The sequence below is a fragment of the Nothobranchius furzeri genome, chromosome 17 (genome assembly GCF_043380555.1).
Source record: "Nothobranchius furzeri strain GRZ-AD chromosome 17, NfurGRZ-RIMD1, whole genome shotgun sequence".
Taxonomy (NCBI): domain Eukaryota; kingdom Metazoa; phylum Chordata; class Actinopteri; order Cyprinodontiformes; family Nothobranchiidae; genus Nothobranchius; species Nothobranchius furzeri.
In genome coordinates, this window is record NC_091757.1 from 21,188,158 (window position 1) to 21,208,599 (window position 20,442).

Sequence of the window (20,442 nt, forward strand, 5' to 3'; positions counted from 1 at the left end):
TTTTATCCAAGCAGCAAAACCTTGAAGAAGACAACAGGAACAGAAGTTAGGTGCTTCAAGCGTGTGTGCAGATTAAAACCGTGAAAGTTGTCGCCAGACTAAAGCGAGGTAAACGTTTCCACCTCTGAAAGCGCTTTTGTGATGTAGGAGTTTTGTTTAGCTAGCTGCTGCACCACGCTGCCGGAGCCTTAGCCCAGTGGGAGCCCCTCAAACGGTCTCCTCTGCCCGTCAGGCGCTCCGTGGGAAACAGCCTCAAGATGAGCAAGCGCGGACGGTTCGGAGAGGTTTCGTCCAGAAGGGTAAGTGGTCCTAAGCCGAACCTCCAGAGGCGTTCAGTAGTGATGGTAGATGACGTAGGTATGTGTGCAGTGTTGGTACTCCACCTGTGTTCCTGCAGCCATCAGGAGGGATGTTGTTTTTACTGTTTTCCACCAAATGGCACGAGTTCTCTACTACTCTACACTTCAGTAATGGCTGTGTGTGGCCCCTGGCTGCATCACAATGCAGTCATTCTTTCGAACACATTTGGGTTGAGTGTTCCGTAGAGATGGCATAGACTGGTGTGCACGTGTGTTTTCTTAGTGTGGTTACTGTGTTGTTTTCAGTTTTCATTTAAAAAGCAGTTCTCACCCAAAGTCTAATGTAGTGCCTACTTCTGCACACATACATGCTCCTATATGCCTCAGTGCAACGGACATATTACCAGGGGAAAGATGTATTCATGCTGTAGGGGGGGGTTGCATGCCTCTGTGAGACTCTTTCATCTACATAAAACTTTGTGGTAGCTGGGTATAAACTGGATGTGCTGCAAATTTCAAACCTCCATTGACTTCCACTCCTTTTAGTGACTCCACTATGCCTGACCCACACCCTAACCATAACCAGTAGGTTTCTTTTCCTAATCTAAACTTCAGACTAGCCTCCAAAACCAAGTTTTAGGGTGCTATCATTGTGTAGACCAGCAAAATGTCCACACAGTACAGGGTAAAGTCAAACTTTGTCCACTTAAACATTTAAAGACAAGCACACACACACTAATATCTGACACTACACAAAAACACAGAGAAAACAAAAAGATATTGTTTTGCTTAGGGATGCACCGATCAGGTTTTTTGCTGCCGATCACCGGTACCGATCACGTGGATTGGCCAGAAATGTTCTACAACATTATAATGAGTGCTACTAACTACATAATCTGGGAATAAAGGAAATGTAACCTAATCTAAAATGGTCTGTATTAGGGTTGTCACAGTGTGAAAATTTAACCTCACGGTTATTGTGACCAAAATTACCACGGTTTTCGGTATTATCGCGGTATTTTTTTAAACGTGCTACATTTTCACACAATTAAATAAACCCTGTATGTCAGGAAATATTGTCCTCAGTTTGTGTCTAAATTTTGCCTAAAATGTGTTATTTTGTAATTATGTTGTTTATTTGTTTACATTTTTTTCCCCTTTAGTCTTTAAAATACCAATACTTCTTATTTTATGTCTGTTTGATGTCATCATTTAAAAATATTAGATCAGATGATACTCAGTACTCAAATAGCCTTCTAATCAGATACTTTTTTACCCTTAATTGAGTAATAAACACTATCAGGAAAATATTGTCTTCGGTTTGTGTCCTTCCAGTGAGCTTTGCAGATGTGGGAAAATGTCATCAGGCAGTAATCATTGTTAAATTCATAATTATTCTCAGAGAGAGACCAACTCTTATCTGCCCCTGGGAGCCCCGTAATGCATAGCGTCATTTCAACATGGGGGTGTCCGCAACACGGTTTATATGCAGGTAGCGGCGCTGCAGCTGCTTTATATAGCGACTCGTTGCATTCTCCCTCAACCCAAATCCTCGGATCACGCATTTTAGCTAAAACGCTAACGTTAGCTTGCCTTGCGTTGACTGCAGAGTTGTGGGTGATGGTCACGCAGATGTGTCATGAGATTTGAAGCGTTGCTGCCTTTCACAGACACTTTTTCTGCACGTGCTGCTAACAGGATAGCCGTCTTCTATCAACTGTCCCTCGGCATTCTTCAAATATCCAAAAGATGCCCGTACTTCCCACTTTGTCTTGTCTGAGGGATAATAAATGTCCTGAGAGCTGCTGTCTCCTCCTTTGACCATTATTTCAGCTTTAGCTTCAAGAAAGTTTTGGTCGTAAACAACAAAGTGCGCATGTGCCGCCGGCAACTTCAGCAGATGATACGGTGGCTGGTAAGGGTCACCGCGCCTACACCGCAGCCACGGTAATCCACCAAGATAATATATGTTTTTTAAAAAAACAAGACGGTTATTATTATTGTCAACCTTTTTTTTACCGGGGTTTACCGCTACACCGGTTACCGTGACAACCCTACCTGATCGGTCTGCTTTGATCTATTTTGAAAACTCTGATCAAAACCGATAGGGCCGCTATCGGCCGATTGGGATCAAATACCGATCCATCGGTGCATCCCTAGTTTTGCTCATCTGTGACTGTGTATTTATATTTATACAAATGAAATTGAGAAGACAGCTAACAGTGGTCTCCTAATTAGTGATATAAGTGATCATCTACCAATTTTTATAATACATAAAAATGCATTCAAAAAACCTAAGGAGTTAGATCAGATAAAACATGTTAGAATAAGGACAGAGGATGCTATAACAGCATTTTGTAATGACTTGTTGAAGGAGAACTGGAGTGGGGTTTATGTGAAGGATGTGAACGTGGCATATGATACGTTCTTAAAAACATATAAATCTTTATATAATAAGAACTGCCCTGTAGTTGTCTGTAGAAAAAAGATGAATATGAATGTAGAACCGTGGTTAACTAAGGGACTACTAAAATCTTGTAAAAGGAAAAACAAATTATACAGAGATTTTGTCAGATACCGAACCAAAGCCACAGAAATGAAGTACAAAATATACAAAAATAAATTGACATCATTAATAAGACAAGCAAAAAAAGATCATTATAATTTAAGGCTGAAGGAAAGCATAGGTGACATGAAAAGAACATGGAGAATTCTGAATAGTGTCATAAGATCCAGGTCTCAGCATGCCCGTTATCCAGATTTCTTTACTAACGGAGATAAGATCTTGAGGGATAAAGCTGAGGTGGTAAATGAACTTAATTCATTTTTTGTAAACATAGGACCAAGTTTGGCCAAATCTCTGGAAACACAAACTAATGAAGCTGGAAAAATACAAAGAGGGAGCAAAATTTTACAGTCTATGTTTTTAGGGGATGTAAGTGAAAATGAAGTTTTGACGATAGTTAGGAAAAGTAAAAATAAAACATCCACAGACTGTGACGGGATTGACATGATGATTGTAAAGAAAACTATTGATTATGTTGTCAAACCATTCACTTATATCTGTAATTTGTCTGTTCAGAGTGGTACATTTCCAGAAAAAATGAAAACTGCAAAAGTAATTCCAATTTTTAAAAATGGTGATAGACATAAGTTTGATAATTATAGACCAATCTCAGTGCTTTCTCAGTTTTCTAAAGTGCTTGAGAAATGGTTTGTTCAGAAACTAGATAACTTTATTGAGAAGGAAAACCTCCTGAGTGAGAGTCAGTATGGGTTTCGATCACATAAATCTACATCCCTGGCTTTATTGGAATTAAATGAAGAACTTTCATCAGCAATAGAAAAAAAAACAATATACAGTGGGGTTGTTTATTGATTTAAAAAAGGCATTTGACACAATAGATCATAGTATTTTACTCTCCAAGCTGAGGGATTATGGGATACGTGGAATCGCCCATGACTGGTTAAGTAGTTATTTGACCAATAGAAATCAATTTGTACAGTAATTAGATGATGAAATTTCAGATTCACTAGAGATTACACACGGTGTCCCACAGGGGTCAGTGTTGGGCCCTAAGCTTTTCATTCTATATATCAATGACATTTGTGATGTGTCCAAAGTATTACAGTTCATATTGTTTGCTGATGACACGAATATATTTTGTTCTGGAAATGATTTAGAAATTATTATTCAAAATATGGTTTGTGAAATGTCTAAACTTAAGAAGTGGTTTAATGACAATAAATTATTTCTCAATTGGAATGAAACAAAATTCATGGTTTTTGGTAACAGAAAAACTAATGATTTAGTTACATTGTCTATTGATGGTTTTTTAATTGATAGAGTAAATGAAGTCAGATTCTTAGGGGTTCTCTTGGACCATAAACTTACTTGGAAATCCCATATAAAATATATAAAACAAAAAATATCCAAAAGTATTGGAATTTTAAACAAAGTCAAAGGTTTTCTAGAAATTACAACGCTTCAGACATTATATTACTCATTTATCTTACCATACTTAACTTATTGTATTGAGGTTTGGGGCAATACATATAAAACAAACACTAATCCTTTGTTTCTGTTACAGAAGAAAGTTCTGCGAATTCTACATAAAGCAAATCCAAGAGAACATACTAGCAAATATTTTGTTCTATCTAAAATTATGAAATTCAAAGACTTAGTTAACTTGAAAATTTTACTAATTATGTTTAAGGCTAGAAATAATTTGCTGCCAACTAATCTACAAAGGTTCTTTGTTTTAATCCCAAAAAATGATAAGAGTAGAAAGAAACCAGAGTTTAAAAGGATATTTGTTCGTACTACATTAAAGCAAATGTGTATTTCAATATATGGTGTGACATTATGGAATAACCTGGATGATGAATTAAAAAAATGTGCAACTACTGATCAATTCAAAAAAATGTATAAAGATAAAATGCTAAAATCGTATGATGTGGTAAGTTGAGGATGGAGGATTAATGTTTTAGTAGTGATATTATTTGTGGAAGTAAGAGAGCGGTTTATTTTTTGTGTATAAGGCTATTTTGTACTTTTTGTTATTTATCTTGTCTTAGTTAAAGGGGGTAGGTCATATAAGACTTTTTCTTCTTCCTCCCCCTATTTCACTTGAATGCTTATATTCTGATTTGAAGTTTGTATATTTAAACTTTGAGTGAAATAAAGAATTGAATTGAATTGAATTGAACTCTCCAAACTAGAGGTTGACTGATATTGGTTTTTCTATTGCCGATACCGATATGGCACCTTATCAGAATGCTTAATTATCACTAATAACAGCTGTGGATGCACAAGATTTCTGAACCTAATCTGAATTTAACCAACTGTTTAATCTTAATTTAGTCATTGCTCAGTGTTAAAATCAAACATAACAAGATTAATAAAAACAACAATAAACTGTCCAAGTATTAAATAAGGCTGCATGGTGGTGCAGTGGTTAGCACTGTTGCCTCGCAGCACGAAGGTTGCAGGTTCGAAACTCTGCTCGGCTGCAGCCTTTCTGCGTGGAGTTGTGTGTTCGCCCCATGCATGCGTGGGTTTCCACCGGGTACTCCGGTTTCCCCCACAGATCACAACTTGCCCCATAGGTTATAAATTGTAAGTCACTTTGGATAAAAGCGTCTGTCAAATGAATAATTATAAACATAAATAAACAAAACAGGCAGAAACAGAAATATCAGTTGATGTTTCAGAGCATTTATTAAGCAGATGTTTTATAGGGATGTACACATTTACATGTAAGTATAAGTAAATGCACCTTTAGAGTAGAAAGACACATTCTACAGAAAAATAACTGATGTTATAATATATAAAAATACATAATAGCAACATCTAAAGTACATCCAGTCTTTTTAACGGACTATTTCATAACATCTTCATGTAAAACAGCTTCAGTATTAACTAACCCTTTAGTGCGCTTGGCTCAGCAGCAGCTTGTGTGTTAGTCTGGAGATGGAGAACCTTCAGGTTGTGTTTTTACCTTCTTCAGCTCCCAGCTCACCAGCCTCCTGCTGATATCACACCTCCTTTCCTTGGTTTGGCTCCATGACTTGCTGCCATGCTGGATGTGACTCTAGTTGAGCCGTCAGACAGAAACTAAACATGAGAAACAGCTGTTAGTGTTTGTGTAGAGCATCCATCTTCAGTTGAGTCTGTAGCAGAAAGAGCAGAGGAGAACCCAGCACATTACAGTCTATATGAGAACTATTAGAGAAACACTCATCTATTAATAACCCTAACTATTCACTAGTGCTACTGACTGCTGATGTTAGATTTTACGTACAAATTAAAACTAGTCTTTACTCGTCTGTGCTGTTTCTGACCTCAGATTACACGCTAAACAGAAAAACAAGAGCTGCGTTTATGTACAGATCTTTTTCTGTGTTTCTGTTCACCGTGTCATCCACGTAAGAACTAGAGAAGCGTGTGACGTTCTTAAGCTCCTCCCACCAGGAGGGGGTGCAGACGCTGCAGGACTCCTCTCTAACACACAGAGTAAATTTCTCCGACTCCCACCATCGACATTAATAGGCTCCAATAACACGTTTTTGAGTCAAAATGGGAGGTGGCCACCACCACCATTTTGACCGTGTCACAGGTTCCGTCAAGCCCAGACAAGGGAAGAGAGGTGGAGCTGAGGGTGGGGCTGTAAGGCTGGGATCAACTGATGACACCCAGTCAAACTAGCTACAAGCTAACCTGAAGCTAACCCAAAGCTAAAGCAGAGGTGGGAGCTAAGCTAACGGAGGTAGCAACCTAGCTACAACCGGAGTTAACTGTGCACAACACCGGAGCTTCTGAGTCAGAGATACGCCGGGCTGACCGCTGGGTAAAACCGGGTGGAACACAGAGGTCTCCGAGACCTCCACAAGCCGGCAGCCGCACAGCAGACAAACGCCACTGCGATCTGAGATGCGCAGAGCTGCTGCTGGGGAGAACCGGGTGGAAAGGTTTCCATCCCAGAGCTCCACAAGCCGGCAGCCCCTGCAGCACATAGGAGCCGCGATCAGACAGAGATGGACCGGGCTGCGGGGAGAAACAGTTGGCATTCCGGGTGGAAAACATTGGTCTCCCGAGAGCTCCACAAGCCGATAGTTGGAACCCAGCTCCACCAACATGTTATATTTCAACCCATTTTCTAAAGTGCGGCATTATGTTAAATGCACTGGGTTTTACCCTATTACATTTAAATTTCATGGTTAAACAGTACATGTTAAAATCTAAGCTCAGCTCGGCAGTGACCTAAAATACATAAATATAATTTTACTTACCGAAAAAAATGAAGTGGAGAATCCTTGGACGCTCTATTAGTGCAATTAATGCCACAGCAAGTCATTTTGTCCAACAATTGCACAAAAAATATCCAAAACAGAATACACAAACACAGAGACTCAAAATGCCGGAACAGTTTCCAGGCCAGACCGAGGCTCTACTGAGGCCTTTCCACGGAGCTACAGTGGGGCAAAAAAGTATTTAGTCAGCCACCGATTGTGCAAGTTCTCCCACTTAAAATGATGACAGAGGTCAGTAATTTTCATCATAGGTACACTTCAACTGTGAGAGACAGAATGTGAAAAAAAAATCCATGAATTCACATGGCAGGATTTTTAAAGAATTTATTTGTAAATCAGGGTGGAAAATAAGTATTTGGTCACTTCAAACAAGGAAAATCTCTGGCTCTCACAGACCTGTAATGTCTTCTTTAAGAAGCTTTTCTGTCCTCCACTCGTTACCTGTATTAATGGCACCTGTTTGAACTCATTTTCTGTATAAAAGACACCTGTCCACAGTCTCAAACAGTCACTCCAAACTCCACTATGGCCAAGACCAAAGAGCTTTTGAAGGACACCAGGAAAAGAATTGTAGACCTGCACCAGACTGGGAAGAGTGAATCTACAATAGGACATGCAGCTTGGTGTGACAAAATCAACTGTGGGAGCAATTATCAGAAAATGGAAGACATACAAGACCACTGATAATCTCCCTCGATCTGGGGCTCCACACAAGATCTCATCCCGTGGGGTCAAAATGATCATGAGAACGGTGAGCAAGAATCCCAGAACCACACGGGGGACCTGGTGAATGACCTGCAGAGAGCTGGGACCACAGTAACAAAGGTCACCATCAGTAACACACTACTACGGCAGGGAATCAAATCCTGCAGTGCCAGACGTGTTCCGCTGCTGAAGCCAGTGCATACCCAGGCCCGTCTGAAGTTTGCTAGAGAGCACATGGATGATAAAGCAGAGGATTGGGAGAATGTCATGTGGTCAGATTAAACCAAAGTAGAACTTTTTGGTATAAACTCAACTCGTCGTGTTTGGAGGAAGATGAATACTGAGTTGCATCCCAAGAACACCATACCTACTGTGAAGCATGGGGGTGGAAACATCATGCTTTGGGGCTGTTTTTCTGCTAAGGGGACAGGACAACTGATCCGTGTTAAGGACAGAATGAATGGGGCCATGTATCTTGAGATTCTGAGCCAAAACCTCCTTCCATCAGTGAGAGCTTTGAAGATGAAACGTGGCTGGGTCTTCCAACACGACAATGATCCCAAACACACTGCCCGGGCAACAAAGGAGTGGCTCCGTAAGAAGCATTTGAAAGTCCTGGAGTGGCCTAACCAGTCTCCAGACCTCAACCCCATAGAAAATCTATGGAGGGAGTTGAAAGTCCGTGTTGCTCGGCGACAGCCCCAAAACATCACTGCTCTCGAGAAGATCTGCTCTGTTATTGCCAACAAAGGTTATGTTACAAAGTATTGAGTTGATTTTTTGTTATTGACCAAATACTTATTTTCCACCCTGATTTACAAATAAATTCTTTAAAAATCCTGCCATGTGAATTCATGGATTTTTTTTCACATTCTGTCTCTCACAGTTGAAGTGTACCTATGATGAAAATTACTGACCTCTGTCATCATTTTAGGTGGGAGAACTTGCACAATCGGTGGCTGACTAAATACTTGACATGGGAGTCAATGAGGATTTGCTCGCTTCTGACACCAGCCCCCAGCGGATGAGGGTGGAACTGCAATTTTTGGTACTTCCGGGTTTGACTCAATTTTAAATCCGCATTGTGGGGGCCTGACTCCCACACAGGAAAACAATGTCATCTATAAAACTGGAGCTAACATGTTAAGCTAAAAGCAGCTGAGAGTTTCAGACGGTCTCTAAAGCTGACAACAAGCTAGCCTAGCATTAGCAGCACGCTGCCGGTGTCGGTACAGGATCTGCTCGGGTGCAAGATCGGCTCGGGGTCCGTTGACTGCCGATGACGTCTAAGTAGTTGATTGGCTGAACATGAACCTCAAGGAATTACGTAATCATGTTACGTTGGTCCAGGCAAATCTTTCTATTGGAAAGATGGACAACTTTTACAAAGAAATCCATCATTACCTCTTTGAAAATACACTTTTAGCATAGAGCTGCATGTATATTAGGGCTGAACGATTAACTGCATGTGCAATTAAATTGCGATGTGACAAAAGGAGATTTTCTAATCTCAAAGGCTGCAATTTGGCAGCGAGTGGTTAGCGCAATGCTAATATACATGGAAAAACCCATAGGAATGCTAATGCTAATATCGCCGATTACATTATTGCAAATTATGAATTAGAAACGTGCCAAATGATTACATTTGGAGTCTAATCGTCGTCGTCGTCTTCCTCCGCTTATCCGGGTCCGGGTCGCGGGGGCAGCATCCCAACTAGGGAGCTCCAGGCCGTCCTCTCCCCGGCCTTGTCCACCAGCTCCTCCGGCAGGACCCCAAGGCGTTCCCGGACCAGATTGGAGACGTAACCTCTCCAACGTGTCCTGGGTCGACCCGGGGGCCTTCTGCCGGCAGGACATGCCCGAAACACCTCCCCGGGGAGGCGTCCAGGAGGCATCCCGACCAGATGCCCAAACCACCTCAACTGGCTCCTTTCGATCCGGAGGAGCAGCGGTTCTACTCCGAGTCCCTCCCGAATGTCCGAGCTCCTCACCCTATCTCTAAGGCTGAGCCCGGCCACCCTACGGAGGAAACTCATTTCGGCCGCTTGTATCCGCGATCTCGTTCTTTCGGTCATTACCCAAAGCTCATGACCATAGGTGAGGATTGGGACGTAGATCGACCGGTAAATCGAGAGCCTGGCTTTCTGGCTCAGCTCCCTCTTCCCCACGACAGATCGGCTCAGCGTCCGCATCACTGCAGACGCCGAACCAATCCGCCTGTCGATCTCCCGATCCCTCCTACCCTCACTCGTGAACAAGACCCCGAGATACTTAAACTCCTCCACTTGAGGTAGGACCTCTCCCCCGACCCGGAGGTGGCAAGCCACCCTTTTCCGGTCGAGAACCATGGTCTCAGATTTGGAGGTGCTGATCCTCATCCCAGCCGCTTCACATTCGGCCGCGAACCTACCCAGCAAGAGCTGAAGGTCAGAGCTGGATGAAGCTAGGAGGACCACATCATCTGCAAAAAGCAGAGACGAGATTCTCCTGCCACCAAACTCAACACACTCCACACCACGGCTGCGTCTAGAAATTCTGTCCATAAAAGTGATGAACAGAACCGGTGACAAAGGGCAGCCCTGGCGGAGTCCAACCCTCACTGGGAACAGGTCCGACTTACTACCGGCTATGCGGACCAAACTCACGCTCCTCTGGTAAAGGGACTGAATGGCCCTTAACAGAAAGCCACCCACCCCATACTCCTGGAGCGTCCCCCACAGGGTGCCCCTGGGGACACGGTCATAAGCCTTCTCCAAATCCACAAAGCACATGTGGATTGGTTGGGCAAACTCCCATGCCCCCTCCATCACCCTTGCAAGGGTATAGAGCTGGTCCACAGTTCCACGGCCAGGACGAAAACCACATTGCTCCTCCTCTATCTGAGATTCAACTATTGATCGGACCCTCCTCTCCAGTACCTTGGAGTAGACCTTTCCAGGGAGGCTGAGGAGTGTGATCCCCCTATAGTTGGAACACACCCTCAGGTCACCCTTCTTAAAGATGGGGACTACCACCCCGGTCTGCCACTCCCTAGGAACTGCCCCCGATGACCACGCCATGTTGTAGAGACGTGTCAACCATGACAGGCCTACAACATCCATAGCCTTGAGATACCCAGGACGAACCTCATCCGCCCCCGGGGCTCCGCCGCTGTGTAGTTGTTTGACTACCTCAGCAACTTCTGCTCCCGAGATCGGACAGTCCATCCCCAGGCCTCCCAGCTCTGGTTCCTCCTCGGAATGCGCATTGGTGGGATTGAGGAGCTCCTCAAAGTATTCCTTCCACCGTCCGACTATAGCCTCAGTTGACGTCAGCAGCTCCCCATCCCCACTGTAAACAGTGTGAGCGAGTTGCTGCCTTCCTCTCCTGAGGCGCCGGACAGTTTGCCAGAACCTCTTTGGAGCCGATCGATAGTCTTTCTCCATGGCCTCACCAAACTCCTCCCACGCCCGAGATTTTGCCTCGGCAACTGCCACTGCTGCACCCCGATTGGCTATCCGGTACCTGTCTGCTGCCTCCGGAGACCCACTGACCAGCCACGCCCTGTAGGCCTCCTTCTTCAGCTTGACGGCTCCCCGAACCTCTGGTGTCCACCAGCGGGTACGGGGGTTGCCACCACGACTGGCACCGGCCACCTTACGACCACAGCTAGCAACAGCCGCCTCGACAATCGCAGAGTGGAACAAGGCCCACTCGGACTCAATGTCCCCCACTGCTCTCGGGACGTGGTCAAAGCTCTGCTGGAGGTGGGAGTTGAAGACCGTCTTGACAGGTTCTTCTGCCAGGCGTTCCCAGCAGACCCTCACTATGCGTTTGGGTCTGCCAGGTCTACGCGGCATGTTCCCTTGCCATCTGATCTCACTCACCACCAGGTGGTGATCAGTTGACAGCTCCGCCCCTCTCTTCACTCGGGTGTCCAAAACATACGGCCGCAGGTCAGATGATACGACTACAAAATCTATCATCGACCTGTGACCTAGGCTGCCCTGGTACCAAGTGTACCGGTGGGCATCCTTATGTTCGAACATGGTGTTCGTTATGGCCAAACTGCGGCTTGCACAGAAGTCCAATAACAAAACACCGCTCGAGTTCAGATTAGGTGGGCCGTTCCTCCCAATCACACCCCTCCAGGTCAAGCTGTCATTGCCCACGTGAGCATTGAAGTCCCCCAGCAGGACAATGGAGTCCCCTGATGGAGCATTATCTAGCACTCGTCCCAGGAACTCCAAAAAGGGTGGGTACTCTGAACTGATATTTGGCCCATAAGCACAAACAACAGTCAGGACCCGTTCCCCGACCCGAAGGCGCAAGGAAGCTACCCTCTTGTCCCCCGGGGTAAACCCCAACACACAGGCAGAGAGTCTCGGGGCTAACAAAAAGCCAACCCCAGCCCTCCGCCTCTCACCCGGAGCAACTCCAGCAAAGTAGAGTGTCCAACCCCTCTCCAGGTCTCGGGTTCCAGAGCCAATGCAATGTGTCGAGGTGAGTCCGACTATATCTAGCCGGTACCGCTCAACCTCTGCCACAAGCTCCGGCTCCTTCCCCGCCAGCGAGGTGACGTTCCATGTCCCAAAAACTAGTTTTCTTGTCCGGGGATTGGACCGCCAAGGCTCCCGCCTTGGTCTGCCACCCGATTCGCATTGCACCGGACCCTTCCTGTTCCTCCTGCGGGTGGTGGGTCCACAGTTGGACGAGCCCCTGTATCCGGTTTGGGCTGGGCCCGGCCGGGCCCCATGGGCGAAAGCCCGGCCACCAGGCGCTCGCTCACGGGCCCCAACCCCAGGCCTGGCTCCAGGGTGGGACCCCGGTAACCCTCCGGGCCGGGTACTCCGACTCTTCGTTTTAACCGCCATGAAAGATCCTTCGAACCGTTCTTTGTCTCACCCTTCACCTAAGACCAATTTGTCATGGGAGACCCTACCAGGGGCACTAAGTGCCCCAGACAACATAGCTCCTAGGATCATTAGGGCACTCAAACTCCTCCACCACGATAAGGGGACGGTTCAAGGAGGAGTGTAATAGAAAGTAAAAATACCATCAATCAAATAAGTACAGACAGGTATTTTAGTAAAGCCAGAAAACTTTTAACTCCAGAGTTTTGGCTAGCAGCTATGAGCGTAACTGAACTACTCATGGACAAGATGTCAAAAACTCTAAACACAAAATACGTAAATAAACGGGACACACTTCTTTCCTGCAAATACAATTTCACAGGTGTTGCTAATACCTATGATTCTTCAAGGGATGTGCTCAAAGAGGAGTTCAACATTATGAATAAAATAGTGTTTTATTTTACAAATACCATTATAAACACAAACTTGCGTCTTAAGAAACATTATTTTAATAACGAAACTGCTAAATTCTTTCCAACAGTACAGGTGCTGGCCAGTAAATTAGAATATCATCAAAAGGTTGAAAATATTTCAGTAATTCCATTCAAAACGTGAAACTTGTACATTATATTCATGCAATGCACACAGACCAATGTATTTCCGATGTTTATTACGTTTAATTTTGATATTTATAGGTGACAACCAATGAAAACATCAAATCTGGTATCTCAGAAAATTAGAATATTCTAAAGGCCAATGAAAAAATGTTTGTTTCTCTAATGTTGGCCAACTGAAAAGAATGAACATGAAAAGAATGTGCATGTATAGCACTCAATACTTAGTCGGGGCTCCTTTTGCCTCAATAACTGCAGTAATGCGGCGTGGCATGGACTCGATCAGTCTGTGGCACTGCTCAGGTGTTATGAGAGCCCAGGTTGCTCTGATAGTCGTCTTCAGCTCCTCTGCATTGTTGGGTCTAGCGTATTGCATCCTCCGCTTCACAATACCCCATAGATTTTCTATGGGGTTAAGGTCAGGCGAGTTTGCTGGCCAATCAAGGACAGGGATACCATGGTCCTTGAACCAGGTGCTGGTGGTTTTGGCACTGTGTGCAGGTGCCAAGTCCTGTTGAAAGGTGAAGTCTGCATCCCCATAAAGTTGGTCAGCAGCAGGAAGCATGAAGTGCTCTAAAACTTCCTGGTAGACGGCTGCATTGACCCTGGACCTCAGGAAACAGAGTGGGCCAACACCGGCAGATGACATGGCACCCCACACCATCACTGACGGTGGAAACTTTACACTGGACCTCATGCAACGTGGATTCTGTGCTTCTCCGCTCTTCCTCCAGACTCTGGGTCCTTGATTTCCAAAGGAAATGCAGAACTTGCTTTCATCAGAAAACATAACTTTGGACCACTCAGCATCAGTCCAGTCCTTTTTGTCCTTGGCCCAGGCGAGACGCTTCTTGCGCTGTTTCTTGTTCAAGAGTGGCTTGACACACGGAATGCGACACCTGAATCCCATGTCTTTCATGAGTCTCCTCGTGGTGGTTCTTGAAGCGCTGACTCCAGCTGCAGTCCACTCTTTGTGGATCTCCCCCACATTTTTGAATGGGTTTGTCGTCACAATTCTCTGCAGGGTGCGGTTATCCCTAGAGCTTGTACACTTTTTTCTACCACATTTTTTCCGTCCCTTCGCCTGTCTGTTAATGTGCTTGGACACAGAGCTCTGCGAACAGCCAGCTTCTTTAGCAATCACCTTTTGTGTCTTGCCCTCCTTGTGCAAGGTGTCAATGATTGTCTTTTGGACAGCTGTTAAGTCAGAAGTCTTCCCCATGATTGTGGTGCCTTCAAAACAAGACTGAGGGACCTTTTAAAGGCCTTTGCAGGTGTTTTGAGTGAAACAGCTGATTAGAGTGGCAGCAGGTGTCTTCTATATTCAGCCTTTTCAGAATATTCTAATTTTTTGAGATACCAAATTTGGAGTTTTCATTAGTTGTCACTTATGAATATCAAATTTAAATGTAATGAACATTGGAAATACATTGGTCTGTGTGCATTGCATGAATATAATGTACAAGTTTCACGTTTTGAATGGAATTACTGAAATATTTTCAACCTTTTGATGATATTCTAATTTACTGGCCAGCACCTGTATAGATGTGTAGTGTATTTTGTCCGAGTCGGTTTGCCGTACTTTGACGTCATCGGCAGTCGAAGGACCCCGAGCCGATCTTGCACCCGAGCAGATCTTGTACCAACACCGGTTAGCGGATGTTCTTACAGCTCGTTTTTGCTTTCACTCAGCTAACTTTTATTTCATGTTTTACTTTTAATTCACACTAAACACACAGCTGTAGGGTTTGAAACACCAAAGAGAAGTCTTACTTTTTACTCAGAGTTAAATACTCCCAGTGCTTTGGATGGGGGTCCTTCACCGGCTTCCAGCATCAGCGGGCTGCCCGCGGAGGTGCCAGACTTTAAATCTGCTCTACTAAAGAGGCTTATCGGCCGATGGTGAAAACAATGCTAAATATCGGCCCGATGAATCGGTCGACCGCTATTCCAAAGCCCTCATAATTCACCACCAAAATTAGTCTTCTGCACATAACAGTAAAAAAAAAAAAATTTATTATGATTTTTTTTTTACAAAACATAGTGCTAAAGGGGTTAGATCTTAAAAACACACAAATATTTTACTATGTTTAGTGAGGACTGAAGCTAAAGCAAGAATTAGTGTAAGAAAATTTTTATGTTTAACTCATTCACTGCCAGCTGTTTCCTGATCAGTAAAGCCCTTCGCTGCCAGCGTTTTTCAGCGTTTTTTTAAAGAGTCACAGAACGTTGTGCTCTAGGAGGATGTCAACGTGAAAACTACCAAAGCAAAGAGGAGACTCCCCTCTTACATCAGGAAGAATACTGATGCAAAAATAATGACTTTGTCAATGGCAGTGAGCGGTTGGATTTAAAATGACGACTTTTGTCTGTTTGGTAGTTAATGAGTTAAAATATAATAATATTTTATACCTTTTGAGCCAAATATATATTCATCGTTTTGTTTGGGTCACCAAAGGTGACCCGGTTTACAATCCAACTTATTTTAATACCAGAATTTAAACAATTTTATCTACTTTCACCACCATTTCTATGAAAGCCTCATTAAGCATGGCTTAAAGAAAAGGGAAAGGATATAACCAGGAGAGTCGGCCATCTCTGTAATCATAGGGGCCAATCCGGTACAAATCAAGCAATTCACGACAAAGATAAAAGTCTCAAAACAAGAAAAATAATGATGAAACAGCTTGATGAAGGGAAATCACAGCATGTGGAGCTGCATATGTTTGGCTTTTACAGATGGTAATCTCAATCCTGATAATTTCTTCCCAAGAATAATTCCATATAAAATGTAAAACAAAAAATCATTCAAAGTCTAGATAAGGGGCCATCAGTCAAATGGGTACATCAAAATCATTGTATTGATGAGCAACATTTAACAGTTTACAAAATAATTTTCTACACATGCACCTCAGTGAAAAGTGACCAAGACAGAAAGAAAATGGTTGGATTTTCAGAAACCCACTTGGAGAGACTCAGATGAAGAGAAAAAATATTCAACAGCTGTACTCAATAGCAAAACAAACAAACCACAAACGTGCCAACCTATTTAACCTACACTTCCCATCAAAAAGCCTCAATTAATAAGACCTTTTCAGCGCAGGGCACAGTAACCGTATCTCTCGGCTCCTGGCTGAATCGGGAGTGATCATGCTGAGGATTGGTATGAGCACGGCTAGGTCGTGTTTACTGGTTTTGTGAAATAAGCTGGGAAAACACCCATTATTTTGAGGACAATTGTTACTACAATTAGAATCAGGTTGATATTGAAAGCAATTATCAAAAATGTTATTTAGGAAACCATTTCAGTACCGAATACCAATTTTCTCCCGTCACACACACAGATTGAGCCCACACAGACAGACACAGACTTTCAGCATACTCTTCAAAGGCATTTTCTGACACACACACACAAAACACACAGACAGAGCTCCCACACACACACACACACACAGCAAACACACCATTCTCTTTTAACTTCACAGCTTGTGTTTTATCTGTTCATCTTTACTCCTACAGAATCATCTGCTTTCATTTTAGCCTTGGAGTAAAATATAGCGGTGATCATATTTTTAATTTTGTACCTTTACAGCACCTTACAGAAATGCTTATTAATCAAACCGGCAGTGTGACTTATCAACCTAATTTATCCTTAATTTATCTGCACATCACGTCCTTTACACCATAAAATATCAGGCTGACCTCATCAATCTCCGCTATCCGCATCTCTAATGGTTTGTCAATGCTCTTCTGTGCCGCATCAAAACATCTCCAAAGCACTTCAACGCAGACAGCATCCACCGAATCCGTCAAACCCTCCTTTCATGGCGGCAAAGGAGTATGCGCCAAACCAAATAGAAAAATTTAGAGTCATGATCCGACTGCTTTTTAACGAGGAGTCAGGCCGTTGCCAGCACACCTGCACACCGGTTGTAGCGAGTGCCACATATGCTGTGCTTATTTCGTGCACACCTTGTAGGGTGGCACAGTCTATCTTTGTTCTGCTATTCAATATTTTTACGACCGTACTGGTGTACTTTATCATCCTAGGGGTGGGACTGAACTCTGCTTCACTGAGCGTAGTGCCTTTCTCGCTGGTCTTCTCCTCTGTTTGCTCGCCCAGGCCAGCACCTAAGGTTTCTAGCTACAATGGGCTGACGAGTCAGTCTCGGTTACAACCTATACAGCGAGACAACTGTTGCAGCTTTTTATTTCACATATATTTCACGCTGTATTCCACCGGATATTAGGCTCAATACCCGACTCCGCGTCAGGGCTTGAAGCGTCCCTCAAGCCTGGATAGCAGAACAAATCACACTGCCAAATAACATTACAAAAAGGTGCGACATCCGAACGCTCGAGAGCCATGGCGGAAGACATCCTGCGGAGCTAGAACATGCTGAATACTAGCTCTCTAGGGCCGTGGAGCCAAACCCTGCAGCTAATCTAATGCTATGGCTAACGGCTACTTACCATTCAGAGCTGGTTCTGTTTGGTCGGTTCCGCTAGTTTCAGGCATCTCACAAGCTCAAAACAATAAGGCTCAGGTCCGCTTGTCTCCTCCAAATAGACTTGGTCCCTTTCTTCTCGAGTGTCTGGGTAAGGAGGGGGAGAAACGTCCTCCACTTCTAATAACTGCTCAGAGTGAAGGGAGCTAGCTTCGTCTCGTTACCCATCTGTCTTCGTCACTGCTGCGGCTCCGCCCTCTCGGTCCGCCAGGCAACACCTACTAATGTTGCAGTTTTTAATATTGATACATGGGTGGAGAAGGACTCTGAGGCACACTTGACCTGCTCTTTAAGTAATCTACGTGAGTTTGTGGATGACTGTCTACCCTTAATGAAACCCGTTTGGTCAGGGTGTATTATGAAGGGGGTTACATTCTCTAATCTCTTTGCCAGGGCTTTATAAATAAATTTGAGAAATTAATTAATTAATTAATTAATAAGAGAAATTGGGCGATAGCTGGTAGGAAATGCAGGGTCTTTGCCTGGTTTTAACAAAAGACTAGCATTGGCTGAATTCATGTTTGGCTGTAATCTGCCGCTCTCTTCGATTTCCCTCATCATTCTGAAGAATGTTGAAGCCAGAATGATCCGAAATTCTTTGTAGAACTCTGCTGGGAACCCGTGTGGACCTGGAGCTTTCCTAAGGGCTTCCTGGAGCTCCGCTGATGTTAGTGGCAAGTCCAGGACTGTAACTTGGCTGTGGGCCTGGGCGATATGGCAAAAAGAATGATCATGATATATTTTTCCATATCGCTCAATTTCGATTTTAATCACGATTTATTTTTATATCATCAGTTTAAAGCAGCTTAAAATATAAAAATAAAGAAACTAGATATTAGTTAAACCTTTTATTGACATTCTATGTGTCTTTAATGCTATACGGTGTTGGGGTTATTAGGAGCGAACAATTCGTAAGCTTCAACTTACTTTTGGATTCTTCAATAAATTCTGTAAATATGAGAATATTTACTGATTTATTAATTAATTAAGATATTCTTAGACATCTCCGGGGCACCACCCCGTTCTACCGAGGAAAAATTGAATCCAAAACTCTTATCAGTCTTTCTTGAAGTTCGTAGAATCCTTGGAGCAGAGACTTCTCTTCGACACAGCAAAGCTACTGGAGACGAAAATCTGAATTTTATAACATTTAATTGAACAATTTGTCAAATGAATAAACAGTGGCATAAATGAATAATAACCATGTGATATAATTGAAGATGGATGTGTTTGCGTGTGATGGAGGATGTATGAATGGGGTCCTTTGTTCTCACAAAGGAGTAGTGTGTGTGTGTGCGTGTGTATGGATTCAAAATGGAGTCTTGAATACAAGATGGCTGACCCCTTTGTCTGGCTAAAGTGTGGGTGGCAACTTGCACTTTAACTTCCAAAGCACTTAGAATCAGTAGTAACTTAACCTTAAATCACTCAAAACATTTCAAAGGATCATGAAACAACACAAAAGATTAATCACAAGTTAATATCTTTTAGTTTCACCACTTGGCCACAGTAGGAAACATTTAAAGATATTCAAACAATGATAAATGAGCAGTTTATTCTTTCAAAATGACCCGACGGACGTATTAGGAGCGAAAGAGGAAAACACGAAGCTACTTTTAAGCAATAGACGCGGTTTTATTGCTTATTCTGGACTATAGAGGAAACGGAAGAAGGAAAGAGAGAGAAGGAGATGAGTTTCTGATCACCAGAACAGTGAAGCGTCCCTCACTGTTTTGATTTGACGGTTCTCCGTGTTTCTCCGCAGTTTGGCGTCGTCCGTCGGTTTGATGGCTTTCTCCGCTGTTTTGGCGTTCTCCGTGAGTTTGACGGAGTTGCGGATTTCCCCAACCCGGTTCTGTGGTCTTCCCTTCAGCAGCTAGGCAGCGAGCGGTTAGACAGACCTGATGGGCTTGCAGCTTAGCCTTCCAGCGGTCCCGTGACTCAACTTGGGCACTTAGAGCTTCTGCGTGCTCAAGGGAGTCGGAGCGTTCGACAAGCGTGTCCTTACCGCCAGGTATCCTGGGCAAAAGAACGAAGTTTCTTTGTCTTTGTTGATGATTTATAGCTTGAGTTCGCGGGAAAGCGTCCATGAGCTCCCGCCTCCCGCAGAACGTGTTTCTGGTATTAGGCGGTGACATCATCCCAATGCTTCCGTGTGCAAAGCATCATGGGAAATGAAGTTTCTTGGCGCTGATGTGATTATTTGCTTTTCAGAGCAATTTAAGCACAGTCATTTTGGAGAAAATCACTGCATAGTAATTTCCTCATGAGGTCAGACCCTCAACAACGGATTAGTATGAGGATTGCTGTATAGTCACTGACACTAGTCAGTGACTTGATGCAATTTGCTGGGTTCCTTATATAGGAAACATTATTTCTGATTGGCTTAATGAACTGTGAATTGGAATGTTTATTATGTGAAGTGCCTTGAGACGACTCTTGTCGTGATTTGGTGCTATATAAATAAACTTGAATTGAATTGAATTATACAGGCACAAAATAAACAAATTATCTGCTTTGGGAAAATTAAAATACCCTAAAATGTAAGCCTTTTTTATCTGTGATATGTATGTGCCGTTTATGCCATAGCTACTGGCACTTAATCTTAACAATACGGTTTAGCTACTTTGCAGGTACAAAATCAAACAACGGAAAACAAATATAAAAATTA

At 43.5% G+C, this 20,442-nt stretch overlaps 1 protein-coding gene across 3 annotated transcripts in view; it reads left to right on the forward strand.

Moving 5' to 3' along the window:
• rad17 (RAD17 checkpoint clamp loader component) overlaps window positions 1–20,442 on the forward strand; it is a 36,038-nt gene continuing 15,596 nt past the window's right edge. For 2 of the 3 annotated variants that reach the window (XM_054734306.2, XM_054734309.2), the window contains exon 1: window positions 1–299. In XM_054734306.2, the coding sequence (XP_054590281.1) occupies window positions 258–299 (42 nt within the window). In that variant the 5' untranslated portion in view covers window positions 1–257. The remainder of the gene's footprint in view (window positions 300–20,442) is intronic. The other variant, XM_054734307.2, reaches the window with a different exon arrangement.